The following is a 15,578-nucleotide window of genomic DNA, read 5'->3' on the forward strand; positions in this document are numbered from 1 at the left end:
TAAAGTTGTCTTCCCACCTGTGTTTTTCCGTATCTTCCCCCACCACTTTACACGCTCTTTCACACCACAGAGGCACAACACAAAGGTGTTAACTTGAATTTCTACCCAGAGAGAGTGGTTGCATCCATCTAGCTCAGCTCCAGCCCAGCCTCCACATTCTTGCAGCATTTTCTCCAATAAGCCCCAAGCCTGGCTGGTTATTTTCTTTCTGGGTTACTTTCTTCGTCCCGCAGCTGTTGAGGGTGGTGAAGGATGGACAAGGATTGAACCAACAAACAAACAAACAAGGAAGGAACTCTTCTGAAACTTTCCAGAGTAAAAAGCACACACTAAATTTTCTTTTCAAGAGGTTTTAATGAAGAGTCATATTTTTAAACCTCTCACACTGTACAACACATTTAACTGTACATCAAGCTCAGATAAAAAATAAAGCTTTCTTACAAAGTACATTTTTCCAGTGATTTTTTTCTTTTTTTTTTTTTTGCAGTAAAAATAGCTGCTACATAAAACCCTCCTGATCTTTGAAAAGGAGTCACAGTTATTTCCAAAAATAGAATTCATATTTTAATCATACAGAATAAACTGCAGGAAGAGACAAGTGAACTGAAAAAATAAGGCTTGTATATAAATTTTTTTTAAAAGTACATGCATAGAAGTTGAAAAACATATGCCATTTACAAAGAAAAAAAGGTAATTTTACCCATATTAATATTTTTATTTTTCAGTTACAGAAGAAACCACAAACAGGCCCTTTTATGTCCCAGAATACAACATTAGTTTCCTGTAAAAATGCCAAAATGCACAAAGAATTGCCAGCTTCAGTCTTGGCAAAATCCTGAGCCCGACCTCCCTCCCTGCCCCCCTCAATGCATGCACACTGAGCATAGAACTTCTGCTGTCTCTCAGGCCAATTAAATATTTGCAGAAGGTTTTATATCCTAGACAAACATGAAACCCCTCCCACCCCACATTTGATAAGTTTACATTCATCCTATTTCAAAACACACATACAATTAGTTTAATTTACACTATACAGTATCTGTTAAATAGGAACATCAGAGTTTCCAGAGGAATCACAGAATATATACAAACTGAATATTGAAATGGTATGATTTTCCTTCCCTTCTTTTAAAGGGTGTTTTGTTTTGTTTTTTTTTGTTAACAGTTGCTACATCTGGTTTTGGACACGAGAGTGTTTATATACCTATGCAGCACATTTCTGGAGTAGTAACAATAATAATAATAACAATAACAAAACGTGCTTTAAAACAAAACTAATACCGGTCTCCTTACTGCTCATTTCAAATAAATTAGTTTGTGTTTGTTTTTAAATAAACTGCACGAGGACGGTGGCGTTTCAAAAACATCCCAGCAAGAGCTCTGCTGCATCGCTGGTCTCTCACAGCCAACCTTTGGTTTCACAGCCAACCCATCCTTCCAGGGCAGTGTCAAAGCGCTTCGTAGGGCAGGGCAGGCAGCTGAAATGCTGACCCCAGGAGCATCCCCGTGTCTCCGTGCCAGAGCCAGGGCTGTGCCCGCTCCCCCGGAGCCCCACCGAGCCCACGCGGCCGCTCCCATCCGGCTCTTCGCGGTCACAAAATGGATGAAGGTCCCGCTCTGCCTCCCCCCGAGCGCGGCGGGCCTGGCTGCCGTGGCTCCCGGGCATTGTCCCCACCGGTGACTCCAGATTCACAACCAACAGGCCTGGGATCAGTCCTCGGTGTCGGGTTGCACGCCCAGCATGGCGTGCAGCTCCTCGGGGGTGTAGCCCAGCAGGTTGTGCAGGTCGCACACGAAGCGGTACACGTAGCGCTTGCCCGACGTCTTGTGGATGATGTTCTTGTCGTAGTAGTAGCGCAGGCCCCGGCTCAGCTTCTCGTAGTTCATCTTGGGCTTGTTCTTCCTCCTCCCCCAGCGCCGTGCCACCTGCCAGAGAGCAAAATTCATTCAAAATTTGTCCGACTCATCTTCTTCTTAGCGGCTGATTAAAGAAAACCCTTTCTCAGTCAGAGCATTTCATTTGTTTTGGGTGGCCCAAACTCGCAAGAGAATAGCTGGTGACTGATCCCACAAGAGACCTCAACAGCAGCTCCAGGACAAGGTGGCTGACAGCAAAGATCACCTGTGGGAGTTGGCCCAGCTGTGACCCAGATAGATTTCACTCCAAGAGATGCAGACTTGAGTTTCAAGCACTGGGAATAATTTGTTTACCTTAGGGTGAGCTTGAGAGTTCCCCCATCAGCTTTTGGTGTTGTTATGCTAAGCTATCCAAGTTCTGCTCCCCTATTGGTTACTTGTTTCCCCTATATGGTTATTGTTCTAGAATGTTCTACCCCCAAGTGTATATATTATGGCTTCCCCTTTGTCTCAGATCTTGGGATCCTGCCCCTCATACTGTGCTCCATGTTTGTTGTTTCCACCCTTTATTAAAGTTCCTTTCGGTCAACCCCATCGAACCCACTCCTTCTCATCTTCGCCACCCCTGCCCTGAAGTCAGGGAACCAGAGAGGTTTGTCACAGCCACCCTCACCGTGACAGACACCAGTTTGTAGGGGATGGGCCAAAATATGCTTAGGGAGGTCAGGTTTATGGAGAAATCACAGAATATCCCAAGCTGGCAGTGTCCCACAGGGACCAAAGTCTAATTACTGGACCACCCCAAGAAACACAGAACACCCTGAGCTGGAAGGAGTCACAGATTCAACCAGGCTGGGAAAGACCTTTGAGATCAAGCCCAGCCTATCACCCAACACCACCTGGTCATCCAGACCATGGTACTGAGTGCCACATCCAGTCTTTTTCTTAAACACCCCCAGGGATGCTGACTCCACCACCAGTCCAGCTCCTGGCCCTGCACAGGACAAGCCCAAGAATCACAGAATACCCTGAGCTGGAAGGGACCCCCAAGGATTCAAGCCCAACTCCTGTCGCTGCACAGACACCCCAACAATCTCACCCTTTGCCTGAGAGTTTTGCCCAAACACTCCTGGAGCTCTGGCCCAATCTGCTCTCTCAGGAAACCACTGCTTTACCACTGATTAGCTACCAGGCAGCAGGGGACAACTCTTTACTGGAAGTTCAATGCTATGAAGTTTCTTGGAGTTCATGATTCCTCTTTTTCTTTTTTTTTTAAATCAAGAAGTTTCACTGGACTTTTTATGTCATCTCTTAATACAATAATTTCCCTACTGGAAACAGTATCAGAAAATGAAAATGCATCACTTTTAGTGAATGAAGTTCCCAAAATACTTCAAAAGCAGCACTACCATATTTGATGTGCCTCTAAACACACATTATATCCAAGACTGGGCCCACAGAGGTCAGATCAGACCCCAAAATCTTTGTTTTCACCCCAGTAAGCCACATACCTCATCTGGGTCAGCAAGTTTAAATTCCCATCCATCTCCTGTCCAACTAATGAATGACTGACAGGACTTGTCAGTCAGTAACTCCAGAAGGAATTGCCACAGCTGGATAGGTCCACTGCCTGTTGGGAAAGAGGAGACACAGAAAAACCACAAATTAATACCTCTGCCAGCTCTAACCACAACCAGTGTATGTGACCAGACTTGTATCACAGACCAGGTAATTAATCTGATTTTACAGATCAGAAATAAACCTAAGGTTTTACTCTATAGCACAAATCTGCTATTACCCATGTGAAAATGAAGTCAGGTTTTTAATGGAAACAGAGGATTTGACAAAAGTTATGACTTTCCCTCTCATATGGATCCTTTAACCCTCACTCCCACCTCCCAAACAGCTGCTTTTTGAACCCCAGGGCTTGTCCTGAAGTCTTTGGCTTGGCAAAGATCCTACAGGAAAAAAACAGTTTCAAAAAGGACTACAGCAACAAGGCCTTAACACCTGTGGGAATTTCCAAATCTGTGAGATTTTGCCCAAGCTCCCCTCTTTTTCAAACAGATCAAAAAGTGCATTTGATTTTTACTTGATCTGACATGCCTGCATGTTGTTGCTTTGGGTGGATAATTCCCCCAGACTTTGTTTAGTAACATAAAAAATTGAAATTATTTGTGAGTAGTGGACTCCACCTCCCATGGCACACACTTTGAGGGAACACTGATGTTACATAAAAAATAGGAGTGACCATTTTGCCTCATCACTCACCAGTAAAGCCAGCCAGGATGGCTGCTGGTATAACTGGTTTCCCTTGCTCCACAGGATCACTCCTCTCTTGGATGTAGTCTTTGAAGGACATGGTAGGTTTGCTCAGGCACAGGGACTGGCTGCAGTCATCCTCAAAGCTCTCGTAGGATGGCACACGCTGCAAATCCACCAGGGAGGATTGGCTGTTCCAGGATTGCAGCATGGAATCTGAGCTCTCGTAGCTCTCAGCACCACTGTCGCTGGATTCGTGCTCTCTCAGTTTGCCTTCATCAAATAAAACAATGAAATAAATAAAATACAAATAAATCTACATCAATCTAATAAATATAAATAAATCTAATAATAATAATATAATAAATATAATGATAATAAATAAAATACAGTGTTGGTGGTTTCTTTCCCTCAATCCAGCCTGTCCACATAAATCATGCAAAGGAGGAAAAGGCATTCAGAACGTGGCCTTGGCCCCGTGGTTATCATGAAGATAACGACTCACCAGAGTTATCCATCAGCAAATTGAGATTGTTCCTTGGGAAATCTTGGTTTACTGCACAGTAGTTCACACCAACAGCATCTGCTTGGGTTTTAGGGAACAATGGGAAGTCTTGTTCTGGGTTGAGGAGATTCGGTGCCGTGGAAGTCTGACAGACGTCAGTCAGGAGACTGGGTTTGGGATAACTGAGGGGTTTAGGGTATCCAGGCATTTGCATTCCATAGGAATTCTGATCTACGTTAACAGCTGAAAAAAGAAACCAAAGAATTAGATGGTTTTTCCCCTGGAGACCCTTAAACAAACTAATACACTAAATACACCAAATCAGATTCCGCAAATCCCCCTCTCTAACTTGCCAGCCACAAATGCCCATTGTTCATTCTTCAAGGAAACTACAGAAAAATTGGGGAAGTTTAAAGTGGTTTTGAGCAAGGCTCTCCCCATTAAGTGGTGTAATCAGGCTGAGCTGAAGCCTGACTGTGGCAGAATAAAACACAGCATCAATCAATCTGAGGGAGCCAGCACTGCATCCCACACACTCCCAACAGCTCTAGCACACTTCCAGAGCCTTTAAAAAAGGCCTAAACAGGATTCTTGCTGCTTCCCAGTTTTTGCCTCTGTTTGCTAGAGATGGGAGTGGTCATTCTGCTCCACAGATGGAGGGCTTGGCATAGCAAGAGGAAATTTCATTTTCTCAAAGCCTTTGCTCTTCAAACGATTTCCGATATAAATTAGGTGACAATTGAACAATACAAGGAAAGAAGGCTGGAGCAGCTGAAGTCAAATGTTCTCCTCAAACACAGCAACTATTCTGCTGCTTTTTGTTTCTACCCTGAATCTGTGGCATGCTCAGAATAAACTGAGAGATGCAAAATATGAGTTTTTAAAAATACTTACTTAAGGAATTATTATTGACCCAGTGAGGAACTGAGGTGAGGTGAGAGTTCTCCACATATTGATCCTGTGTTTTCTCTTGGCTGTCTGGGGAGAGGAGAAAAAGAGAAAAATTTGGTTTATAGTTTTAAAGATCCAACCTGTATGCCATGGAAAGCTTCTGACTCTTGGGAGTATTTTGGGGTCACCATTCATAAAAATTCTAGTAGCACGCTCTATTTGTATTGCATTCTCTCTCATGATAGAAATCACACCAAAAAAAAACCCAACCAAACTTCCAACAGGCCTTAAAACCATCACACCAACCGAATTTTCACATAAAACTTAAAACCAACAATAATTGCAACGTGCTTTAAGGTCCAGCTGTTGGTTAACTTTGTATTTATGGGGTTAACTATTTTATTTATGGGGTATTTACAGTGGTCGTACCCCAATCTCACTTATTCCAGCGATCTTCCCAAATAAAACCTGCCCACAGATATACTCAGCCTGCACACAGAATGTCTGCAGCCATCTGCATCTGAGCTTTGCATACCAAGGATGTACTGACAGTGCTGATAATGCTTTTATTAAGCAAGTTTTAAAGTTCGAGTTTTCATATGCAATAAAACCCTTCATAGTGAAACCAGTGTTGAAATCGAGTCCCATTTCTGTTTCTGTTAGGAGAGCCCTAAACCAAAAGCTTTTTCTGGCTCTCTAACTACCTTTTATCATCTGTTCCAGGTGTTCCCACAGAATATCACCCACATAGTCAGGTGCCAGTTCCAGGAAACGCTCCTTGCCCAGGTTGCACAAGTCTTGGCCACTCATAAGAAACTGATGGAAGTTCACATTTGCCAAGCTGAACTCATTGGTAGCCCATGAAAGCCACTGGCAAACTTGTTGTTCAGTCCACAGCCAGGGATCTGCAAGACAGGAAGGATTCAACATTTAGAGATAACTCCTGGCCCTTGTCAAATAATCTTCCTTATAAAACAGTGAATTAAAAAAAAAATTGTTTAGCCAAGTTATTGAGGTCTGAATGAATTCAGAATGAATGCATTCTTGAATTTATAAAAAAAACCAAACAACCCAGCTCTCTCTTTTCTTTCTGCATTCACTTGCAACCAGAGATGTCCTCAGCTTGCTTGAGTCTCTCATGCTGCCAAAGCATGAGCTCTCCATGCACCCATTTTTAACACCAGCAAGTCTGGCCTCTCCAAGGCAAGCTGTGCCAGATTCACATAGGATCCATTCTTGTATTTCCTACTGACATCATTCTTTCCTTTTCAAAGAGCAGCTATTCAGCCTCCTCCTTAGCATTAAAAGAAGAAGGAAAAAAAAAGAGCTTATAAATAGCAAACACTTACTATTTGGGATACCCAGCCGACACTGTTCCTTTGTGAAACCACTGAAAGTATCTTTCAGGGCCTGACTCATCACGGCCTTGCTGCACGGGGTTAACAGAGGCAATTCACAGTTGTTCGACTCTGCAAGAAAAGAAAAGGGGTGGGGGGAGGAAGAAGACACATTAACTTCAGGGCACTGAAAGGACTGATTGGCTTTTACTATTTGAAGAATTAAAAAAAAAACAAACCAAAAACCCATGCTAAAAAGTTGGCGTTTTAAAAACAGAGATCACCATGCTCTAAAATCGCTGTGCTACTCATTTGATAAGATTGCATCACTAATTAGAGCTTTGCAGCTTTCCATGCATAGATCCTTATTTACTCTCAGTAGTTACATAAAGTGCCTCTGTTGCGGGGAAAACTTGATTATTTTTTTAAGGGAAATGAGACTGCTTATTCCTCTTTTACCGCCTACAATTTGCCCTGAGACTTCTTTGCAACTCCAGACAGTCTTTGTTTCATTTGAGAGCTAAGTAACTGACAGCAGGGTTGTGAAGAGCCAGCTTGCACCATTCAACACTGCATTTCAGACCTTATCGCATCTCATCACTCAGGCACATGGTGCAATGGATTATTCCATCATCTGGACCAAACAAGTGTGACTGGTAACAAGCTGGGGGTGAATAAAGCATCAAACCACAAAGCTGGCACCATTATATGTCAGTAAAAATCACTGATCTACTTCACTGACTTTCAAATTTACAGGAAGACTATTTTAGGGATAAATTCAGCTCCCACTCAGCTTTTCCTATTGGTCAATTTCTACCAGAAGATGCCTCATTTTATCACAGAATGATGTCACAGTATGGTTTGGGCTGGAAGTGACCTTAAGCCCATCCAGTGCCACCTCCTGCCATGGGCAGGGACACCTTCCACTGTCCCAGTTACTCCTGGCAGATTCCAAGTCGGTGCAGAGCTGTGCAGCTCTTCTCGCTCTCCCAGACTATCTCTAGGCTGCACTTGTGCTCAACTTCTGCTTTTACCACACCCTTCCTAATATCTGCAAGGACTTGCTTTGCTGACCAGAGCAGGTGACTGATTAGAATCACACTAGAACAAAGGAGCTGTGGTTTTCTGGGTTTGAGGGCTTGAGTTATTTTTTTCCTTACCCTAAGGGGAGATAAAAGCACCATCAGGTAAAATATCTACATTTTGTCAGGGATTTTTGGCAAGGATATGTAGGGCACTCTTGGTGGGATACTGACCTACACACACACAAATACTTTAAAAAGAAAAATCTTAACACATCCCTACTTTGTTTTTTAAAGTATGGAATAAAACATACTGAGATTAAACACCAGAGAATCAAAAATCTTTCAGAATATTTTTGCTTTAATTACGGTTGAGATGCTGCAATTTTAAATACATAAACTCTCATTTTAAAGATTTTTAAACTCTTAGCTCTGCCTAAACTCCCATTAAGGCTTCTTCCATGAAAAATCAATCTATTAGGCTACTGCATCCCAGCTCCTGTTTCTTTTCAGTACAGAAAGCAACAACTATCCACAAAGAAACTCACATGAATAAAACCAAGCACGTACACAGAAGTCTGTGTATTAAACCACATCTTTTTAGGGAAATACACATTGCACCCCAGGAAACATTACTTAGACCCCAAAAAATTTCTGTTCTGCTGACTGGACTAAGGAGCAAAGTGAAGATTTACCATAAGAAGTGGAGTCAAATCCTGTTGGCACTTCCTGAAGCGTTTGGTCTTCACTGAGTGAGAAAAAATATCCAGCAAAAAGCGAGTTTGAGCTGTCAAAGGTGTCAAAAGCTGGCTGACGCTGCAAAGGAACAGAATAAACACAGAACCACGTCAGCATTTTGCTGGAGAGCTGTGAACTCCTCTGCTAGGAAGTGTCTGGGTTTGGCTTCCTAAATCTGGAGATCATGCACAACCACTATCTTGAACGAGCCAGCTTTGAAACGTAACCACAACGAGGGCACAGCTTCTGCTACAGGAATAAAACCCACTGATAAGGGCCCTCGAGGTGGGGGATGTTCTGCAGCTTACAGTAAAGCCAAATCAAGATATTCTTAGGTTTTTTTCCTGTAATTGAGGCTTTTAACAATAGAGAATACCCATGTGTGTATAAATACGTACTTATTTCTAGGTACATTTAAAAGAAATCCTGATTTCCTTAACCCTTTAAATTGATTAGCCACTCGATGAGGATTTGATGGCAGAGCAGTAAATTGTGGGAAAACTTCCAGTGCAAAACCTACAGTAGATTTATAAATTTGGTTTTTTCTTCTAAAGGCTAAAACTCATCTGAACCACATCAACTGAAGCTACACAGCCAGCTTTACAGAACTTGAGGAAGGATGTTGCAGCAACTTTTACACTTCTGCCTTACTGGATATGCCAGCAACCACATTTTGAACTCTTTCAAGTGCTCAGATGCTCAGTGAAACACTTCTAATTTCACTCTACAGCAAGGGATAAACAAGACTGATAAAAATGTTCCAGATACAAGTGGATGCTACTGGTACACTGACATTCAAGAAATATTATTATATTTTGAAAACCTGACTCCTTTCAAACTTGACTTGAGCCAAATGTGTATGCCAGAAATACTGGTATGAAATGACTAAATTCCCCTCAACCACTTTAGTCTTTGGGGGGGCAGAAGGAATGTGAGCAGAGGAGGAAATAACTTCAAAAACAACTTATGAAACTTGCTTGTCAGTCACAGGGAAACCCTATCTGCAACGTCTTGAGGCAAAGATGGATAAAAGTTGCCACTGAGATGTTTTTCAAGGCACCTGAGGATAGAACGTTGCTCTGGAAAGCTGCAGCTGGCTCATGGCAGCTCCTGCCCTTCAAGGAGCTGGAGAAAAAGGCAACTTGCAAATGTTTATTTGGTTTAGGCAAACACTGATTTGCCAGCTTGTGCCAGAGGAGTGGATTTAGCTGAGGACAAGGCAAGGATTTTTCAGGGCAGTATTCACATGCAATGCAAAAAGCAACCTAAACCATGTTCCTGGAACAGCAAATTAATCCTAATTTTCCTCCTCATTCCTTAACTTTTCACATAAAAATCTCCTGGCCAGCAGGGACAAAACTGTGGGCCTCTGTTTCAGGTACTCCCCGAGTCAAAGCCACCCCTTGGAAAGGCTTTTGTCTAAATAAAACAAGTTAATAACAGATCTGCCAGATCTGCTGGTACAAGATTCTTCATATGTTACTAGATAAAAAGCTCTGACTCATCTCTAGTACCTAAAAGAAAGGGCAAGTTCTTTCAACACAATCTGGAAACTCCTGCATTTTGTGTAAATGGCTGACCCTTCTCCTGAGTCACTGGAAAAAATGCTGTGGCATGTGAATGAGTAAAATCCATACCGTGCTAGTTTCACATTTCAAAAGGGAGAAAATTAATGTGCAAGCATGTTCTTCATTTAATAGTAGCAAAAGAGGAAAAACACAATGCAGGATGAATTTTGCTCGTCCTATCAGTTTCACAACTACTCTGTTTGGCTTTCCAATACATGTAATTATTGCAGAACGAAATAAAACGGAATGTGAGCAGCCACAGCACTGCAGAACACAAATCTCTGACTTAATTCTGTGAACACTAAACAACTGCTTAGAGCAACCACTGTGTTAAGAGCACACAGATGTTAAATTGGGGATCTCTTGGATTTTTTTTTGTGAAGAGAAAAAAAGGTTAAGAGGGGACATAAAGCATCAGAGCAATCAGCATCCCAGAGCCCCACTGATTCTTCAAAGCATGGCCGTTCCTCAAAGGTAATGAGAGCAGAAAGGGTCTCCCTAACCTTTACTTGGTTTACACTAATCAATGCTGTGTAAAAACTCGATACTGGGATTAAAAAGCAACTCGCATGAACAGGGAGGGGGGAAGCCCTTTAAAGACTGAGCCTTTACAGTTTGCTGACCTCAGTTTGTAAATTCCCTTCAAAACAAGGTAACAGACACAGTCTACCTAAAGATAAAATAAATTTAATGATTTTTGGAGTTATTACAATGTATTTGGCTTCCATTAATAACAGTTGGAAGTGAACAACCTACTTTTAATCCAAAGAAGGTTCAGGAAGGTACCAAACCTTACCAGTCCTATCAGGACAGGCCTCTGCCAGTCTCATCAAGTTGAAGATCTCCTGCTGCCCATCCCTTAACCTTTATTTTGGCAGAAGCTCCACCAGCAAATTTGAGCTCAGTTCTTGTCTCACTGTTTTAAATTCTTAGGATTTAGGGAATGGAGAGAGAGAGCCTAGTTGGGGGAGAGGGTTAAAGGTGCAAGATTTGCACCTTCCTGTTTCAGTCCTGCTTTTCACATCTCTGTGGAACTCAGTGAGAATACTCTGGCAGAAGATTAGAGGGGAGCAATGAAACCTGTGCTCACTTGGCTTGTCCAATTCCCGTTCTAGCACTGTGGGAACACAAGAGAAGCACTGGCTGGGAGCTGCCCCAGCTGGGCTTGGGAGGTGACAGCTCCAGGGTACTCACCTTGAGCATTCCTCTGTACATGTTGGACACGGGAGCTACTTGATCCATGTTCCTGACCCCAAAGTCACTCATCTGAAAAAGGACAGGGGTACCATTAAATCCACAGCCAAAGGAGGAGGAAGCAGACGTTACCAGATGGACCCTGCTCCGGCTCTGGGCGTGGAGCAGCTCTGGCAGTGAGACCCAGGGAAAGCTTTTCCAACATCCCAACCACACAGGGCAGCTCCCACCTTGTTTTTCAGCTGGGAGAGCTTGCACAGAATTTCTGTTTGCCTGCAAAGCCCACCAAGTACCTGTCTCTTTGGGGTATTTCCCAACTTTTCACCCTTTATCTGAGGTAATCAGTTTAGTGTCATTTTTGTGCCCTCTCACAGGCCATGATTCACTTCAGACTTTGGCTTTCAGAGGAAGAGGAGTGACAGAGTGACACTGTGATCCACCTTCACCTCCTGCATTCACCCCTTCATGAATAATCAGAGAAGCCAGGTCCCAGTGTCCCCAACCTCCTGCCTTGACTACTTCACTCCAAACCACATTATCTTGTACATTTTCTAAACACAGGATTAAAGCATTTATAAAGCTTTAGAGGGCTTAAGTTCTAATTGAAAAGGGGTTTATGCAGTAAAATACCCTTTTTAAAGGGCTGATAATGGGACCACTATCAATATGTTCATGCCACTGAAGTCAAACCTTTATCATATTGCCTTTATCACCAGGAAGAGTTTGTGTGAGGCCTGTGTGACTTTTCTCCTGTATATCACTTAAGGAGAAGAGTGATAAGATTCATATCCAATGGGAAAGATCAAACATAAGGAATAAAGGCAGTTTTATGGCCATTGTTCAGGTTTATCGTGATGCTGCAATTCAGGTGTCAGTGAATGACACCTTATCAAGCAACACTCTTAATTTTCCTTCCCTTTTTTCACAGCATTGGGCCGAATTCCCTTGCTCTACAGCAACTGCCTGAAAACAGGCATTTGTACTTAAATCACACAGGACACTATCAAGATTTCCACAAAACTGTGGTCACTTACTACAAGGCAAATCTATGACTCGCCATGTTAACACAAGGAAAAAAAAATCACTTTAAAATTCAGAAAATATCGTAAATTAGGATCTTAACAAAATAAGCCCAGCTTGTTGAAAATGGCAACACATTCAAAAGACGCCCCTATAAACAGAGAGGAAAATAAAAACATCCAACAGCCAAAGACAAGGAACCCTTTCATCCTTCTAAATAGCTGATCACTTAGAAATAAAACTAAAAAAAAAATAAAAAAAATAAAAAAAAAATAGCAAGAGTCCTTAACATGAAAGGCCTATTTCAACTTGACTGGGGCCTTATAATTGAAACGAAATAAATCAACTGACACTGAAAAGAATATTCATTGATGTTACTCAAAAAGCGCAATCTACTGAATGATGTTTTTTACCTCAAACAGCACGTACAAATATTTGCTCTAAATTACACATCTCATTGAGCAGCAAAGAATTTCACACAGCGTGAGTCTCACTCAGCAAGCATCCTAATCTGTTCATTAAATTTGCCACAGTTTAAACAACTGTTTATGCTTGCATTCGGCTGGGCTTTTTAAAAAGTATATGGCAATTTCCAACACCCTTTGTTTTGCCTTTGAATTCTGCTCTGGTGGCCAGGGATAACTGGCTTGGGGATTTGAGTATTTGTGAAAATATTGTATGTATATTCTGAATGTTAAGGTCTGATCCCTGGATAGAGTAGAAATAACATTCCTGGCACTTGTGTGCAATTCTGACTTCTCCACAAATCCTGTTAGGCACTTCCCCGTCCACTAAAAGGGTTGGGATTCTCTCCTTCCTGTCTTCTTTTTTGTTTCTTTAGAGACGTTTAGGGCCCTAAGACAAAAGGTTTATACCAAGTGTTGATTACACGGCATTGCTCATTAACCCAAGCCCGTTTTTCTCCGTGCTGGGTTTGTTTCGAAGGAAAGCTTTGGAAAAATGAGACGCCCGAGCTCTGGCTGAAAAACACATGGAGATCCTCAGCATGTTTTGCAACACTCCAGCCGAATATCTCAAGCAGAGGAATTTTTATACCCTTTGCTCATCCCACACTAGCTCTCTCCCCATCTGCAGCACAAATTTCCAGCCCTGAGATACGAAACCCTTCCAGACAAACAGAGCTGGGAAGGCAACACGGATTGGCACAGAGGGTTAAACCTGCCTTTCTGCTGGACTTAGAAAGCTGCTGGGTTTTTTTTTTAAGTTCAGAAAAGCCACTACGGCCCAACACGGTGTGACTGGGCCTCACCTCCAACTCCTCCACTAATGCTGATGACTGCGACTTGCCAGCTATAATTGGTTTAACTGGCAGGACACCTTCCTCAACACCCCCGCATAGCTGAGTGGGTGAACCAGAACAGGGTCAACAGGATCAGGCACTTATTAACTAATACTCCTGAATTCTGATCGCCTTCTTTTCAGCAGCAGCCAGGTGCCTGCCCACAGCTGGGCACAGCTGGGCAGCATCCACATGGACATGGGAAGCGCGCTGGTGTCCCCGATGGCTCTGATGTCCCTCCAACGTGATTCCTCCTTGGTTTTTTTGGGGGTATCTCTTTGGGGGGATAAGATGCCCGGTTGTTGCTTTTCTTTTAGATGGCAATGTTTTTTTTTTCAGGGGAAAAACCAGCCTCTTTAGGAAGAGGGTAGGAGAGGACGGCGTGCCCCATGCAGCCCCCGAGCCCCGCCGGGAGCCTGCCGGGCTTCTCACACCCATGACACACGCTTCGCCCACGTAAAAAAAAAAAAAAAAACTTCGGTGGGCAGATCACACAGCCCAGCATTTTGGTTTTTTCTTTTTTTTTTTTTTTTTTAAGTCCCTTTAAAGTCCTAACCAAATCCAGAGCGCGCTGCCCATTAACCCCTTCCTGCCGGGAGCGCGGCACCCCCGGGGGATGAGCCCCCGGCCGCTCCCCTCACGGCGCCCGGGGGAGGCCGATCGGGGGATCCGGGGCTGTGCTCGCCATCCCCGAGGAGCATCCGCGGTGCCCACGGGTCGGGAGCACCAGCGAGGAGGGCTCCCGGAGCCCCGATCAGCCCTTTTCCCTTTTCTCCCCGCTCCGTCCCCCTCCCCGCCTCACCTGGCCCCCGATGCCGGCGCTCCTGCGCTCCCTCCCCGGCGGCGGCCCCGGCCCCACACGCGGCGTCCAAGGGATCGCGGCGCCGCTGCCTCTCGGCGAGCCAAAATATCCTCGATGCGGCCGCGCCGGCCAACAACAACACCAACAACAGCAGCGCCGATCCCGACGGAGAGTCCCGGCCGAAGGAGGGGGGCACAGCAGGGGCGGGATGCGGCGGGGAAGGCAGGCGGGTGCGTTGGGCGCTGCCGGCCGGGCCGCGGGTGCGAGCGGCCCGCGGTGATGCTGCGCTGGCTCCGCGCCGGCTCCGCGCTGGTTCCGCTGCCTGTCGGCTCCGCTCCGCGCTGTGCCGCCCGCCCGCCCTCGCAGGCGCTCTTCAGCGGCCGGGGGGAGGCGGCCGGACCCGCCTCCCTTAAGCCCGGCCCCTCCGCTTGTTGTCGTCGCTGGTACCGGCACCGCCGCGCTCCGCCAGCGCCCGGGATGCCGAGAGCGGCTCGGGGATGAAAAGTGGGAAAAAAGGTGGTTTATGTCGTTCCGAGAGAGGGATGTTGTTTTTTTTTTTTTCTTTTTTTTTTTTTTGTTTTGTTTTGTTTTGTTTTGTTTTTTTGTTTTTTTTTTTTTAATTTTGTTTCCTCCCCGCTCCGCGGTTATGTGTGAGATAATTCACGCTGGACGTTTTCCGTGCTTGTTTTTTTCAATGAATGCCTCTCGTCGAGATGGGTGAGATTAGGAGGGTTAACCCCTAAAATTACAAATGGAAATAGTTTATTTGGACATCAGGATGAATTTCTTCACAGAAAGGCTGGTTAAGGCATTAGAACTGCCCCGGGAGATGGTGGAGTCACCATCCCTGGAAGTGTTCAAGGAGCATCGGGATGTGGCGCTGTCAAAAGTTGGACTCGATGCTCTCAAGAGATCTTTTCCAACCTGCTTCTGTGATTTTCCTCAGTAAACTGCGACACTGGGCGCTGTGGAACTTCAGCGATTATGTCATGTCGCACCTTCCACAATTATTTTGGGGAGTTCTTAATATAAAACGGGACGCGACGCGGCAAAGCTGCAGCCTGCGAATCGCAGATCCTGAC

General features: G+C 44.3%; 1 protein-coding gene across 1 annotated transcript; it reads right to left on the reverse strand.

The window, feature by feature from the left end:
- Nucleotides 1–334: 334 nt before the first annotated feature.
- ETS2 (ETS proto-oncogene 2, transcription factor) lies at nt 335–14,882 on the reverse strand. Its single transcript, XM_038148560.1, has 10 exons — nt 14,497–14,882; nt 11,375–11,446; nt 8,570–8,690; nt 6,865–6,984; nt 6,220–6,420; nt 5,519–5,602; nt 4,625–4,867; nt 4,129–4,392; nt 3,369–3,487; nt 335–1,926 (listed from the first exon to the last, which is right to left on the reverse strand). The coding sequence occupies exons 2-10, from the start codon at nt 11,444–11,446 to the stop codon at nt 1,711–1,713; spliced, it is 1,440 nt and encodes a 479-aa protein (XP_038004488.1). The 5' UTR covers nt 14,497–14,882; the 3' UTR covers nt 335–1,710.
- Nucleotides 14,883–15,578: the final 696 nt, after the last annotated feature.

This window comes from Motacilla alba, chromosome 1, assembly GCF_015832195.1.
Source record: "Motacilla alba alba isolate MOTALB_02 chromosome 1, Motacilla_alba_V1.0_pri, whole genome shotgun sequence".
NCBI lineage: Eukaryota > Metazoa > Chordata > Aves > Passeriformes > Motacillidae > Motacilla > Motacilla alba.

What these genes read in the sequence shown, in the direction of transcription:
- ETS2 (XM_038148560.1), bottom strand. Translation starts at nt 11,446, where the DNA reads ATGAGTGACTTTGGGGTCAGGAACATGGATCAAGTAGCTCCCGTGTCC. An exon ending in CCTGGAACAGATGATAAAAG is followed by an intron (nt 5,603 to 6,219) that starts GTAGTTAGAGAG and finishes TCCTCTCCCCAG; the next exon opens with ACAGCCAAGAGAAAACACAG. An exon ending in CATCCTGGCTGGCTTTACTG is followed by an intron (nt 3,488 to 4,128) that starts GTGAGTGATGAG and finishes CTTTCCCAACAG; the next exon opens with GCAGTGGACCTATCCAGCTG.